Here is a 16,637-nt window from a genome sequence, read left to right on the forward strand (position 1 = left end):
GCACCTCAGCATAAATCGAGCGCAGGGCTGCAAACATGAAGGGTAAAACCCTTCTGCTACCGAAACAATGTCAAATTTGCCTCCAACATCTATTATAGTTAGATAAAAGTGCTTGCTGGAAATGTACCAGGGGAAAGCACGTAATTCTCTCAATATGTGAAGCCTAATGCTCTGCAGTTTTGCTTCATAACAATAGACATGGCATTGACCTGTCAGTGAGCAGAGCAGGGTATTGAATCTGTTCTAATTTCGAAGTTTCACATGAAAAAAAAAGAATCACTGAGCAGAAAACAATTGGCCAAGTGCCTTCTACCTGATAATTTTTTACTATTTTCCTTCAAGCTCGGTGGAGTTCACCCAGATCTCTGTTTCCCTGGCAGATGGCAAACATAGCAAAGAAAGTGTACAAAACCAGCTTGCTTTTCCAAACGTGAAAAAGTGGGAGCAAAACCCAATCCGTGTGCATACCACTGTGGTTAATGTGGTATTTGTTGACTCTGGAGCAAATTGCTTGCTGCCACCACCTCCAGCTTCTAGTGCTTTATTGCATATAAAATCCAAAATAATTTATGCCACAGCCTTACCCAGTAAGTAATATTTCAGGCATATGACTTGAGAATAATGGGCATCTTGCCTAGCTGAGGCATAAGTCAGGCCTTACAGGATTGGCCCTAGAATATACAATCCACAATTTCTACAAAGACAAATAAGAAATTTTCTTTCTTGTGGTTTTGGGCTGCTATATTTAATATGGCTTTCAAGCACTTTTATACCTCAAATTGCTAGCTTACTGATTGCATCAAAAGTTAAGGTCTAACTTGTCCTGTCTTATATTTCGCTGCAAATAAAACTCCAGCTGGCATAACCAAGACATTTACTCAAGACAGGAGAAATTAAAAATTAAGACAGACATCTAACATAGAAAGCTCCCCTTCACAGTGAAAACTGTGGTCTTCCTAGAAAATATGCAAAAGGCTTGAGGAATGAAACCTACATATTTTTTACAGGTACCTTTAGGCAAATTGATGCCTCTGATGTGTCATACTCAAGCTCCAGATTCCCGTATTTCCTCCAATTATCTTTTTAATTAATTAAACAAAATTCACATCATTACCTACAATATCTATCAGAGATCTTTAAATGAAGGCCAGGAAGGAAAGGCAGGCATAAGGAGGATTGTTGTTAAGGGCCATCCCCTTATCCTACATAGCCATGTCAATAAGCTATGACTCTGAGGTAGGTATAGGCAGGGATGGACACTCCATCAGACGTCAAATCTGGAGGAAAAGCACACAAGGAACTCTGCAGCCTTATGGGGAGGAACCTGAGCAAGGGCACAGGACTGTTTCTCAAGGCCAACAGCCGTCTTCCTCTATATATTTTTTATATGCCTGCACGTATAATAGATATGTATTCTAAGCAATGACTGTGAGAAACAGTTCTTTCTATTTAAAAATTAAAAACTCACGTCACATGCAGTGTTTTTTTCCACTAGAGGCTGGAGGAGAAATTGTGTTATCATTAGGAAGTGAGTGCACCACCTCAGCTAGATGGGCTAAAACCAGACTTAGCAAACATGGTGCTCAGAGTACAGACCACCTTCACCCTTGTGTACCTACAGCAGTGACAGAAACAATGGATATTTTGCCAAGGTTTCGCTATAGAGACAAAAGCAGGGAGTCTGGCTGGAGGGGGAATTTGCTTCTCACTCTTCTCTGTTCGATGTGCAGTTTAGCCCAGTAGCTGCAGCAGGCAAGGTTTTTTGGAAAAAAAATAGTTTCAACTTTTTTTTTTTTTTAAATATTATTTCTGGTGTTATTTTTTTTTTATTCCAAAGAAGTACACTGCATCCTCACAAATTAGCAAACAAGAACAAATTGATGATTTCAGGAAAGCACAAACTGAATTATAAGTCATGTTTGTATTCCTGACCTGGAAACCCAGCTTCAATTTCATCTGCTTATCTACTTTCACCCTGGTTATCAGCTTTGAAGGCTTCTTTAATGCAGCACTCTAGGAAATAGAGAGCCTCTTAACAAACCAACACTTGCATTTCCTTTCCTCCACAAAGATTAAAAGGATTGCTGCATTTTAAGAGCAGTGTATTTTAAAAGGAAGTGCAGCACCATGAGGATAAGGTCTCATACACATGAAGCTTCTTTAGTTCCAACCTGCTCTTGCTCCACTCAATATCATGTAAGGACAAAGAAAGTTAACTCAGAGAATCACTGATTTGAGGAACGAAACATTAATATCCAAACCAATCTTAGTCACACACCCTAATCCTCCATCACCATGCCCAATCTACTCACAATCAACTTCCAGCACATATTTATTCACCATCCACCCCGACAAAACAAGAAATTTGTGAAACTGGTGATGAAACAAGGCTTTGGTTTTCAAAGATGACAAATTTCTGAGCAGAATTGACACATTTCTGAGCAGAATTGCCTTTTGCACTCCTGCATTTTCTTCTCTTGCCTGCCAGGCTTTGTAGGGTAAAATGAAGAACCACAGGTCAGGACTCAACAGCGGGTGAGTGCTGAAGGGAAGAAAATTCATGGCATCACATGGATTGATATCAAGGACAATGCCCACCAACTGTGCTGGACACATCCTGAAAGGAGTTTTTCCATCTATCAGTGAAATGCTGCCCTGCCTGGCATGTATCAGTTTGTAGGGCTTGGATGGCTTCATATCTAAAACAGCCCTCTCTGATTTAGGACTGACCCTGAAATTCATTATGGATTTGAACAGTGTGGGACAGAAACACTAAGTGGGGAGGGAAGGAGGAATGTGGAAGCAGGAATAGCAGGCTAGGTCTGCAGGAAGGGGCCAGGAACAACACATCTCCCTGGACTGTGGACAGGGAGAGAGGAGACAGACAGCAGCAAATGGATGAGCAGCCTCCTTCCCTGCAGAGCATGAGATGGGGAATGGAGGAAGGTTGATGGAGAGACAGTCAGAGAACAGGGAAAAGGGAAAGAGATCCTTCTGGGAATAGCAAGGACGTTGAAAGCACCAGCACTGTGCAAGTGGCTCTGTCACCAACATCCAGCCAGGTTCACGGGGCTGTCCAGGGCCTGGAAAACCAAAACCCTCCGTGACTGGCAGAAGGAAAACTGTAACACAGAAGGTTGTGACTACCCAGATTACACATCACTCAGTAACTTCGGCCTAGACTGAAGTGTTGTGTGATCTGAAACACCTACAAACAGTCAGAACCCGGTATTTCTATTGCTTGCTCCACTGAAGGTATGGGTGTCAGCATTAGCCTGGGCCCTGTGAAGTGTCAAAACTGCTCTGTCTTTCCCAGGGGATTAGAGATTGTAGCTAAATGACTATTGCTCAGAGCCAGACAGGTCCCTGAGGATGTCTGCTGAAGCTTTCAGAAATACAGCAAAGACTGTGCTGACGAACAAAGTACAAGGCATGTATTTGCACACAGGCAGTCTGGAAAAGTAATTTTACCAGATAATTATTCAGATAATAACAGAATGATCTTTTTTTATCCGCTCTTCCCAACACAAAATATGCGCTAGGAGAACACCGCCTTAACATACCACAGCAGACTAAATATTGAAATCAAAGCCACAAACAGGATAGCAGATGAAATGCAAGACCAGAACATGCACCAAAACAGAGCAGACTGTGAACCCTTATGCTAAATGAAATAAACCAATTGAGGGGGGATATGGCATTACAAATATATCCAGTGCTACAACATGTGGTGAATGGAAAAAAAATTTAATGAAAATCAGATGTCTCAACGTCTTCTGGTACCGATTCCCCACGCACACAACTCACGGATGCTGTGCAGGTGTGGATTTTGTTTCAAGGGAAATTCATGGCCGTTTGCTTTTAACATGGGCAAGCATCTCTCTGTTTCTGAGGTGTTTAAGAAGCCTACTGTCAACAGCCAAGGTGATTAGGAGACATTTTCAGTGAGACAGCAGAGGAGTTATTAGTGCAGATCCTGTCATTTGCTAACAGGATTAGGGGCAGATACATTCCATGCATCCCTGGGCAAGCTAATCCTGAAGTGTCTTTCACCTTCATGAAAGGTAAAGAACTCTTCCACAAAACAGGTCCGTACAGATCTGCAAGGTCACGTACAGCACTTCGACCAGCACACTAATGTTACAACAATTTGCAGACCTCGTATAACAGCACTGTGCAAATTAAACAGCTGGAAGTTTGAAATGCAGCCATTGTAACTACACCCACATAAACACAATAAAATATCCTGGCTTTATCCTTTCAATTAGTTTTCCCTTAGATGTGCTTGTTCTTCTCATATTGCTTCACTGTAATCCTTATTCCAGAGAAGTTGCTCATAAGAAACTACCATACTCAGTATGGGAGACACTGTCTGGAAAGCTGACTGAGCTCAGGAGAGCTGATTAATCACACTGCAAATACAAATCTAAAAGCCACTGTTCTTTAAAAAGCGGGGGGAAAACAACCCTTCTCACAGAACTCTAGCATCCAACAAAAACCTCTTCCATTTCAAAGACTCACTAACAAATTATCTACAACTTATAAGCTGTCCACAGAGAGTACCCAGATAAAAAAGAGACGTAGGCAGCTGTTCAGAGGCACCTAACACAGAGAAACTGCCCTGTGGAGATATAGGGGCAGGGTAAGGGGCTTTTCTGCAATATTCAGTGTGATTTCAAAGCACAGCAGTTATTATGGCACCCTTTCTGTTGTTGTTGCTGATAATTTCAGTTTCATTCTGCAACAGCAGTTCCACACAGGGAGCCAGTCAGTCATAGCTGTCGCAAAATGCTTTATGTAGGTGGGCATCAAGGCAGGAAGGATAGCAAAGAGCTGCTGTGATAAGAAAGCAATACGGCCAATGGAAACAGACTGCAAGGGCAGCCAAAAGAGGATCTGATTCCAAAGGTGAGAGGAGACAAGCCCTGATGAGTTTCCACCACCAAGAAGCAAAGATTCAACTGACATTTTTACAGAACGGGTAATCAAAAAATTCATCATTAAATGTACACACCCACAGATGTTCAAGCCAAGGCTTCTGGTATAATCCATGACATTCCAGAAGTGAATGCAGACCAATGGCTATTTTCCCCTTGTTTTATATTAGTTCTTGGCACTTGTTAAACTCTTTCCATCAAAAGATCTCAACATGTTTTACAAAAGTTAAGCAATCCTTGCAACCCCTTCTGACTTCCGTGTGGTGGGTATTATTGCTATTATAATTCCAGTTTATGGAATGGAAAAACAGATATATAGATGAATCTACTACTTTTAGTCTAAACCACAGAGCAGATACAGTTCTCTTTTGGCTCCACCACTTCACACCTGCTCCAAAAACTTGTTGAAGCTACCAGGAGCTCTTCCAGCAACTTCTAAAGGGAGTTGTTGTAGGTATGTGGACTCCTTCCTCCCAGTCCCATCTCCAACAGCTGCACTGTGCTGGCTTTCATTGCTGCTCTTGACAGCACGTGAAAGCCACTGACAGAATTATCCTGAGATGTCTTTTTCTGGTATGCTGAACAAAGAGACATGCTCCCCTGAGCTCTCTCTGAGCAAGTGATGGCCTGTCTCTCCTTTACATTTTAAATAATGCCTTCTGTTGCTACGTATTTCCAAATCAGTAGTCTACATTTTTGAAAAAGAGGTGTGTCTGCTGGGAAATGGGAAAGGAAGGGCCAAAAGCAAGTTTAGCCCAGGGGATCTTGTAGCCATGCCACTGAGAAAGCACCTCGGACTTTTCACAGGGGTCAGCATGGCTCAACACAGTCTAGAACCTTTTGAAGCACTGGGCTGTGAACTGAGATACACTTAAACGCCTGACAGAATGAGGAATGGGGTCCAGGGTCCTCACCCTACCACTGGGAGACAAGGAGTTAGCTTGCTGCCACACCCTTCTGCTTCTCAGGCTTCAAGAGGTACAGAAAGCTCTGTAGATAGGACTCCCAAAAGCTGATGGAGTGAGAAAACAGTAGCTCTACACCAGAGAGGTTTTAGTCCTGGAGAAACTGTAGGAGTCACATGGGAATGCTTCTGTGCACCACAGCTCTCACCGCTCCCTCTGCAGTCCCACAGTGTAGATGGGACTGACCTGAATGCCAGCCAACCCTTCCAACACCAGCTCTTGCAGGATTTGGTCTTCATTTGAAGTCAAAACTTTTCCCCTCTCACCTGGACAGCAAGACAGTGTTTTAGGGAATCACTGAGCCTTCTATGGCATTTGCACAGCAGATGGATTTTGGAGGCATTTGCACAGCAGATAGATCCTTAGAAATAACACCAGAGAATAGCCCTTACACTCGATCCAACCACGCACTGTTCATCCAAGTATCCTCTTCCTCAATGCACAGTAACCATTCACAGACACACACCAAGTCTATTGCAAGGGAGCTGCAATTCCATTTATCCTTTTATGAAAGTTCTCACTGAACTTAAGCCGTGCAGCCCTGAAAGGCACTGGGAGGGGCCAAAAACCAAGCACTGGATAACAAATTTACATTTAATATACTTCTGTGAAAGTACAGCATTTGTAAAGCAAGGATTTGGCAATGTAAAATGACAAATACTTGGCCCAACAAACAATTAGGACAAGCATAAGAGAATTTGAATTCCTACTCACACAGAGTGTGGTCCAACCTGTTACTGCAATTCAACTGACAGATTACTGAGTAAACAAGAATATGGTAATTATCTGTCTGAAGAAGATAAACTTTAGCAGCTACAAGGTAACAAGGTCTAGGGATCAGCAATACTCTAAATTGGAAAAATAAGTTAAGACTGCTCTTAATCCGAATGAACATGCTGAGAGTTACGTTGCTAAATACGGGGGTTTGAAGACTTCATTTGGCTCCTCTTCTGCTACAGGTTCCTGTGTGAGATGCTTGAACTCCCTTGTACTCCAGTTCCCATCTAACACTCAGGAATGTTCAGTGAAAAAAATCATGCATTTCAGGATCCAGAGGCCAGCACAACAGGCGCTGCCTATGTCAAACACAGGCGTAACTCTCAACGCAAACACTTGTAATCCTCTGCCAATGAGGTGCTCTTGGATGTGCTTAGGGGTGCTACTGCCAGCCCAAGATGAGCAAGAGGCAGACTGCCAGTGTGAGTGCATAGCTAAAATCATGCACAAACAGGTTTTCTGGACATTTGACCAAGTTTGCTCGAAATACCACCACTCAGAATTGTTCAGGGGCAGTAAACATAGGGCTGGATGGGAGACTCTGTCTCCCAACTAAGCACTTCACAGGGTGTCAGGTGAGTTTGAAAGAAAGAAGAATCCAGGAAATCAGGTAAGTAATTAACCCCATGGCTTTCCCAAAATGACAAGGGACCAAATGCAGCTCCTCTCAGATATGCACAAGAAAGGAATATTTGTTCTCAGCTGGATGGGCTGAAATTATCACTAAAGCACATGCACAGCCATATGGATAAGGACTATGGGAACACCAAGACAGCTCTGCTACAGCATCAAGAGAGTTTTTTAAGTTTGACAAGCCTTGAGTAAAAGCTACGTTTTCAGAGAACAACAAAACCGCTTTGCTGCAGCCTTTATGGCAAATTTCACAGAGGAACAAGGAGAAAATTAGTCCTCAAACTTCATCTTTCGGACTAAAGTAAAAATTTAGCTGGTTTTGGAAACAGATGCGGCCTCTGCTAATTAGGCTTTGGGGCTTTTGCAATCCTGAGAAAGAAAACTGCTGACACGATGTGTTTGACCACTCCTGTTCCAGGAGGAGGGAGATGACTAAAGCCAAGATGCACAACACCATCTTACACACCCAGAGCACATGCCAGTGATTTTCCTCTTGCAGGAGAAACAGAATCCAAAAAATCTCATGCATCACAGAGGAAAGATGAGTGTTACACAAATACACACCATAATTTAAAAATGGGATTCTTCTTTTAAAGAAATCAACGTGCAAGAGAATACAGTAAGGCCAGAACACTTTTCATTTGGGCTTTGCAAAATAATCAAATAAAACACTACCAAGAGATGACTGAAAGGGAAAAATAAAAAAAGGGGGAAAGGAAACACATGACAATGGAGAATGCCACTGTAGCTCACAGGAGCTGGAAATCCATGAACAACCTGAAAATGAACAAAGAGACTGCACAGGTTCCACCATGGTCATGCCAGGGTATGATGATGGTGGTACACATCATTTGTGGATGCTGAAACCCACACTGCATTGAGCTTGTGAGGTTCACCCACCCCATGATCCTCTTGCTGAGTTACAAACTCCACTAAATCAAGCATAACAAAAGTCCAAACAAACAAACAAAAACAAACCCAAAACGAAACAACAAAAACCTGTAGTAAGGAATGAGCCAGGACACAAAGAGTTGTGATGCTAGAAGGTACTTCGGTAATTACATTGCAGCAACTCCAGAGCTGAACGAATTGCAGATGGAATCTGGCAAGCCCAAAAACCTCCTGTTCAGAAACATGTAATACATTTTTATGGTTAAAAAGGCCTGTGGGCAATTTGGCTTCAGCAAACCAAACAGAAGCCAGAATTTTACATCCTGTACTGTCAAATGCATTGGTCTCAAGGACACACCTCTAAGACAGGCCTCCACATTTCCCAAAGAATCGTGGGAAGGAAAACAAGTGCACATGGATGGCTTCCACAGGGGCTGCTTTCTCAAATTTTTTAAATACATAGCACACCAGTCAGGAGATATTTCTGAATAATATTTTAAGCAGTCTGGAACCAGAATAATTTTTTATTTTTTGTTCCATAATACAGCAACATTTGCCTCGAGGACCCACAGCAGGACCAGATCCTGCTAAAGAGAAGCATAAAGCAGATTGAAAGTGATCTGAAAAAAATTCAGAGTTCAGAGTGAAACTTCTTGGACAGAGTTAATCCTCTCCAGTTGGTATGCTAGGTTCTGCTGGAGTCAGTCTTGCTCACGAGAAACTGAGTATTTCTCACCCTTGCTTAGTCAAGGTATATGGAAAAGTGGTGGGTGGAAATTAAAAAAGAAGATAAAGTTAGCCAAGACCCTGGTCTTCAAGAAAAATGCTGACTTTGAGGAAGAAGAGTCTGAATACAAACAGGCATCTTACAAAAAAACCAAACCCTACCAATCCCCCCAAAAAGGGGTTGTTTATCAAGCTTTTGGGAGTAGTACATACCTAATGGTGCATCTGTATATTTTGCTTGGTGTGAACTGGTACATCCAACCCTTGCTACTAATGCTGTTTATTCTTCTTTTCTGCTTTATTATCATCCATTTGTCTTTCACATACTTTCCCTACAGTAAGCTAACCTCAACAATGACAGGACATGTACTCTAGAATTACTATGACAGGGAGGAGAGGAAAAAAATTGCTTCACAAGTGATGCCAGCAAACATACAGTATTCAGAAGAAAATAAGCAAGAGAGTGACAGACAGAGAAAACTGGGTTTTGGTGATTAAGTTAACCATTATTCCTCCCACAATTAAAGAAACACACCAGAGCACTAGGTGGAGAGGGGCAGCCACTTTACATCAGTTTCAGTCTCCTGATGCAGCCCAAAGTGAATTTAAGCAGAGCCAATACTTGGCTTAGTATTCATTTACCAAGAGACAAACAGGGACTGAGGAACAAAAGCCCCAAAATACTTCTGCCCTCATTTGAAACTTTGTTCAGCGTAACTCAGCTTCAAAGTCAAGGAACTACATTGACTTCAGATCTGAAGCCTGTACTTAAGCTTGGGATGTGCTGCTCATCTCTGGAATTCAATATGCACATCCAAAGTAATTGGAAGGAAAAAACAGATGAGCAACTTAAAGACCAGCTAAACCTTGCAGCCAGTACTTTGCTCCAATAGTAGGGTTTTGAGAAGAGAGAAATTGTATCGAAATACCTTGGACTACAGTGTGATTTTTCTGACAATTTCACAACCGTTTAAATGCTTTGGATGTAGGAAAACCCACATGGAAAGCTGTTTTCCAACGTGCTCGCTGTTCCCCAAAAAGGTGATTACAGTATTGCACTGTTGGACTTGCACAAATGTCTCGTTACCACATCCAGTTTGAGCGTCACAGTGAGATTTCACAGCAACAGCTGCACACTTGTGCAAAAGAGAAGGAAGAGGGGAGGGGAAGGCAAAAGGGGGAGTGGGGGAAGCCCTCCCTGACTGTCTACTCTGCAAAGGATTTGAACTGCAGAAAAGAGGAACCGTGTCAGCAAATGCCAAACCAATGCGATACCTGCCAAACCGCACCTTATCCTTCTCAATCAGCAAAAAAATTATCCCCTGCCTGATTTCTCTTACCTCACCAATAAAGGGCTGGTTTTTTCCCTTATTAGGACAGTCTCCACGCTGTAAAATTCTGGCTCTAATAAGTGCCCTTAACAATATGTGCTGCACATCAGCACAAAAAGAAAGCAACTAATAAAAGTAAAGCACAGAAGGAGAATAAAAGGGCTGAGTCCTAAATTAAAAGGGACGACATCGGCTTAGCTTGGGCTCCAAAATTTGATCATAGATTTTACGAAATGGAGAATTAAAACTGGAATGGATAAATGTAGGAAGGCTAACATTACACAGATATGTAATTATAAAGTTGGCTCTGCAGCCACTTATACATGCAAGCTGCCTTACTGAACTCAAGGAGACTTTTTCACTACATAAGAGCTTACACATCCCAAAATATAATTCAAACAGTACACGAAAATAATGCAAGAAAGGGTTTTTTGAATGTTTTGGAATTTTTTTACAAAGCAAAACATGGATAGAGTGAAAAGTTACAGCAAGTTGAGCCTCTATGTTTCAATTATTTCAGTGATTGATGGACACGTTTTTCTTGGTTGCGTTTTTAAGCACTGGATTTAATTTACTGGACATAATTTACTGCTTTACATGGACATATATGCATATATATGAACTGAAAAGCAAAGAGGGCCTGAAACAATCACCAGAGAACTTTCCTGAGTTTTTTGAATCTTCCTGCGTTACTCTGAATTGGGAACAGGGTGGATGGGGAGTGCAGGTTTGGCAGGAAAGGGAAAGGCAGGGCTGTGAAGAAGCAGGATAAAGTTCTACCACCCCCATCCACCACTAGCTGAACACCTATGCCAACAGTGTGGCTGTAGAGGAGCTATCTGGATTTAAGATCTGCACTAACAATGAATTTTCTAGTTTTGCTGAAGCAGAAGCAAAAACCCTTGTCAGAGTGAAGTGATATGGAAAATGTTCAGGGCTGCTTTATTTTAATTCAGCCTGGAACAAGAAAGCAAATCTTTCACCTAAGGTTTTTCTTTTTACTTTTCTCTTTGAAAGGTAGATCAATTGGAATCAAAAGATTCAAAAAAAACCCAGAATTTTTTGTTTAAAAAAAAATGCAAATGTGCAACTCAATAATTTCTTATCTAGAAAGTGTAAAAAAAATAATTAAAAATAAAAAGTATTTCCTATTCTTTTCCTTCAGACAAAGCGAATTTCAGAAACCTGACATGAACTCACACAGCTCTGCTCTGAACTGTTCTGAAACAGTTCTGGCCAAAACTTCCCCAAATTTTCTAGGTTTTACTAAATTTACCTTTCATTAGAAGCAATTCTCACCGCTCATTTCAGGCATTTGCATTCACAGCAAGTTCCTGGCTTGGAACCAAGGCTTGCACAGGGTGGAGAATTTAGATCAGAATTTTCATGAAACTCCCCCAAGTCACTTGTTCTCTGACAAAACTTTAGATGTTTGGTGCTTGCAGTCATGACTTAAGACTGAGGTGGATGCTCAAAACTCCACTCCAGCTTTGTGCTCCTGACAGCCAGTGCTTTTCTTATGCTGAAAACAACTTCTTTCACCGAGGAAAGAACGCTGCGAAACCTCAGAGGTTTCCCTACAAACCTGTCCTTTCTCTGCCACAGTGTTTCTTCCACCCAAGATACTCCCTCTCAAAATTGTTCCAGTCCTTCCTGTAGACTTGTCACTGTTGGGGAAGAGCCATTTTCAGAAATTGAGACCGCGATTCTTTGCTTCCAAAACAGAGACAAATAACCTCACTACAGGCTAACATCTTCGTGTGTCTTGTCTGTAGTTACATTATGTCCTTCTTGTATTACCTCAGTATTGTAAAAAGGCTTTTACAAATTAAGGATTCAGGCCTTTTCCCACTGGGGAATGGGAATGAAGAGCATGATCAGAAGAGAAGACCAGAGGGAAAGAGCAAGCTTCAAGAGAAAATTAACAGCATCAGTTTTTGGAGCAGAATTAACCAGATAACACTGTGCCACCAACACTACTGCTGTCTGTGGAGAAGAGTCCTCTTCAACCCCTCTCTTCTCCTAAAAAAACTAGCTGGTATCAGGCTTGAACATTCAGCCAGGAAACAGAAAAGATAAGCTACAATACGAAGAAAATGCCGCCAAAAACTGAGCTTCCAACAACCAAACTGAAGTTTGAACAGAAGTTATCATTTGCTGGAAGAAAATATTCTACCTGTTGGCAAAGAGAACTTCTGCTTTCTCTAGGAACTTGCACAGTAAACACTTTAGTGTCCAGCACAGCGAGCCAAGCCAATCCCTATACATTTATTAAACAGATTTCATGTTTTCAGGCCAACCAGAATGATTTCTTGGCTACGCTGAGAGCTTCTGCTTTTAATTTCTAGTTATCAAATGCTAACAGGATTATATGCAGCTATTTAGCAATTACAAAATTTTCTACAACTACCACAAGTACACTGAAAGCATAGAAAATATCTTTAAACAACACAGATGAAATGATCATATAACGGGGCCATTAGAGGACATTTGCAAGAAGTTAACAATCACATTGTACCTCATTCAAAATAATGCAATAACAGCCTCCTCCTTTTCCCTGGAGAGTCTCCAGAGAGTTAACTTATAATGATTTTAATACCCCTTTTCTTTTCCATTGCAATCTCCTGAGAAGACATGAGCACTTGGAATGATTACGTTATGCCTCAGCCTGGGAAGGGCAGTATTTCATCATTTATTTCTCTGAGCAATGCTTTGAAGAAGCCTTTGTGGGTAATGCTAAAGGTGTCTTCCCTCTTTTGGCCTGAGGTCACAGAGAAGTTTGTTGCAAGGGAATAAATCAGTTTCCAAGTTTTGGCCACGCATTTGATTTCTCTTTAGAGTCCTTGCCAAAGAGAACTTTGCTTTTCTTCCTCAAGCATGCTACTGTGAGTCTTGACAAAAGAAAACCCATGTCTGGTTTTCAAGGTGTGTCTGCTCTTGTTAGAAGCTGCTACAGGGCCCAAGACTCCCAAGATACAGGAAAACAGCAGTATAGTAGCTAATCATACTCCAAGAGAAAAGGATTGTTTTCACCAAGACATAATTTCACTGATTTCAGTGAACTCACCTCACACACAAGCTGAGGCATTGCTCCCAGCACAACACAACAGATATGCCAGATGCAAAGGTAGCACACTGCTGGTTCCCTCTCCTGCCCAAAAGGGAGTGGAGGAGAATATCTCCCAGCAAGGATATCCAATGGTCTCTAGTATTTTAAACAAAACAGCCACACCCTGATACCTCACCAAACCAGCCCCAGCACAGACCAGAAAGGATCTCAAGATCACCTCAGAGGTCCAGCCTGGATCACTGCACTCAGGGCCAGCTCCCCACATAAGGTATCACAAGTCAATGTTGTCACCACTTATAAAACCACTAAAGTACCCAAATCTCACCCACTTTGCCCCTTCCCCTCCCTTGCTTTCCCCTCACACTGAGTGCAGAGAAATTGGTGCTCCCCCACGGCTGCTCCCTGTTCCCGTACAGAGGTATGGGAGGGCTGGCTACTGTGGCTTGTGGCTGCATTTCACCACAGAACAACACACCAAAAAGTGTCATCTGACATGCTCTTAGTTATATTATTATTTATTGCCCAATTTCTGAAATCACAATGAGGGATTTTAGATTCCTGGAAGGGACTTCTTGGAGGGGCTGAGTTTTGGAAATCCCTGAGCTCCCTCTCCCTCCAAGAGCACAGGATTTCACACTGGAAACTCTAAAAAACAGGCATACAGGAATCCCAGTTGCTCTTCAAAACCTCTCCCAAGCTTTAAACCAAACCCTTATATAAATCACAGCAATTTAGAAATACAGTAGTGTCCTGTTTCCTACCCATCAGCTCCTGAAGTGGACCAACAAAACAATACAGGACAGGAATAAAGCAGATTATATTATTGGCACTATAACACAGGCTAATTGATTTTCTTCTCTTGCTTTCCCTTGCACATTCGGGGATGAATGTGCCATGAGGACTTTACTTACTCAGTAAATGAAGCAATCTGAGTTATGTGAAAGCTTTCACACAAACTGTGAAACTTCTGCAAACTTCCCACCAGCAGAACTCCGATTAGCAGCCAGCTCTCCCAACATATCCTTCTGCCACTGAACAGTTTAAATTCCACAATTCAGGTAAGAGAAATCCATAAATACAAAGACTTTACACAGAAGAGCACAACGTAGCAGAAAAAGAAGCAAAAGAACCCAATCTATATCCATTGCTCATTCCCCAGTTCAACCAGCTTCCCAGCTTGTTACACCATTCTGCTCCCCTTGCCACTGCCACCATCCAGCACCTCCTACACAACACCAAAAGGCTAAATCCATACAGATATAATAAACTGGCAACTCACTTGGAAAGGCTTGACAAGTTCTGCCTGCAGTATGATCTGCTGATCATGTCTGCAGCGTATGAATCAGTGCAAACTGCTGGCAGCTGCAGGGAGCAAATGGACGGATGATCAGGGCGTGGAATGAGATAATAAAAATGCCATTATCCTTTCAGGCACGCGAGACTCATTGGATGCTCTTTCCACCCCACAGGTTAACCATTTGGTTGGTCCTGTAGAGCTCCTGGAATGACACTCTGTATTTGCCTGTTGTCAAGCTCATTATCTATCTTGTATCCCCCTCCCCTCCCTTCACCCCTCTCTGCTCTGTGATCATATGATTATTATTCTTTTTTACTGTATTCTCTCTAATAGATCCTCCTTGTCACTGCTGGGCCCCCAGTTACAGAAACTCCTGCAGATTTCTCATCTGCCCAAGTTGACTGACAAACTCTTGCTTCCCATTCAGCTTTCACAAGAAGGGATTCTGTTCAGGCAGCTCGCCTGAGCACCAAGCAGCCTCAGCACTGCACAGAGATGCCTCTGCACGGATTTGCTGGTAGGAAAGTCACATTCCAGCCTGCCGAGAGATGAGAGGACCCAGATATAAAATAATGGTCCAGGGAACAGTTCTCCCTTTTCATACTAAATCACTGTCTAAGCCTTTTGCAGGCACTTGCATCCAATCTGACTTGTGAAAGGTCAAGCTGGATCAGACAGCTCAAGACTGACAGTGATTTCCAAACACAAACAAATCCAAGGAGGTGGGGAGTTGCTGCAAGCTCAACTGCACTCAAGGTAAAACCATCTTTTGTTTTACAACAGGATTAAAAACAGGGCTGGAGCTAAATCCAGCCTAACAGACTGTCCTCGGTGTTCTTCCATGTAACCCAGTGAATGAAGCAGGAAACAGAAGTGCAAACAGGGATTTAAATGGGGGCACCATCAGCTACCGTGATTTCATACGCTTGGCTCTCATACCCCTTCCCCTTAAAGCCCAAAAATGTGAGCAAACTGAAACCATTTACTGTGCAGTCCTACAGCTATTCCACCCCAGGCTGTGATCTTGTTAACCCTCATAAATTAAAAGAGTGGGTATGGATGGATTAGTACCCCAAAGGGAAACCTCCACTGCAAGCTCGCCTGTCTGTGGGAAGGAATGTGTGGGTTCAGCAGGTGGCACTCTTACCTTGGAGTGAGCACCCAGGCCACCCTCTGCACAAAGCCATGGAAAATGCTGCATGGCCAAGGAAGATTCAACCCTGACTCTTTTCCTCAGAGCTTTCAAGAATCCCATGGCCACACTTTGCTCGGGACACTGATATTAATTTATGTTCTGCTTAAATCCCATAGGCAATAACTGGATTTTTCTCCCTCCCAAAAACTCTCTCTATGGTTTTGAGGAGATAGAATTTTTGTGCAAAAGTAACAATTCTGTGCTTTACAATAGTTGAACAATTCCTGTGCAAGCATGAACAAGGGCTTCTTTACACACACACACACACAAACAGGTCTGCAGTACCCCAAGAAGTTGCTATTTCTTCATGCACATCTTCTGTAGACCCAGCCCTTTGTTCTAAAGCACACTAAACCCCCCATCTTTGGGTGTATAAAATATACTGGAGCTCTGGTCTGGAGCAAGGAAAGGCCAATAGTGCTGATTGCCAAGGGAGGAAAATACGAATTCCACTTCTGTGATTGCAGAGAGAGCTGCAAATGAGACGAGGATGCAGCAGGCAGGCCATTGCTATATTTTTGTTTTACCCTGCCCTTAAAGGAAGGTGAACATGTAAGGCAGTGTGAATACAGAGGGTCCTTAAAAATGCTGGTGAGATGGGAGTCATATTTACCCTTCCTGGAAAAGGCATTTCTACTGCTGAGGAATTACAGAAGCAGAATTCTTCCCTCTGGAAGAGCATTAGTTAAACAGAGATCGTATCACTGTTCTTCCAAAATACACATTTTAATCAGATGCCAGATGTAAGAGCTGATGTTTATGAAATTCTAAATTGGGTTCCAAGGCAGCCCTACAGATTTCTAATACAGGTCTCT

The 16,637-nt window shown here is 42.4% G+C and overlaps 1 protein-coding gene across 8 annotated transcripts in view; it reads right to left on the bottom strand.

Moving 5' to 3' along the window:
• Positions 1-16,637, bottom strand: part of CALD1 (caldesmon 1) — a 177,252-nt gene that overhangs the window by 34,454 nt on the left and 126,161 nt on the right. The window contains exon 1 of one of the 8 annotated variants that reach the window (XM_010404169.4): positions 14,610-14,836. The exons of the other annotated variants lie outside the window; for them this stretch is intronic. Coding sequence (XP_010402471.1) covers positions 14,610-14,656 — 47 coding nt within the window. The 5' untranslated portion in view covers positions 14,657-14,836. Of the gene's footprint in view, positions 1-14,609; positions 14,837-16,637 lie in introns of those variants that run through there. 8 annotated transcript variants of the gene reach the window in all.

This window comes from Corvus cornix, chromosome 1A (assembly GCF_000738735.6).
Source record: "Corvus cornix cornix isolate S_Up_H32 chromosome 1A, ASM73873v5, whole genome shotgun sequence".
In the NCBI taxonomy this organism is placed as follows: Eukaryota; Metazoa; Chordata; class Aves; order Passeriformes; family Corvidae; genus Corvus; species Corvus cornix.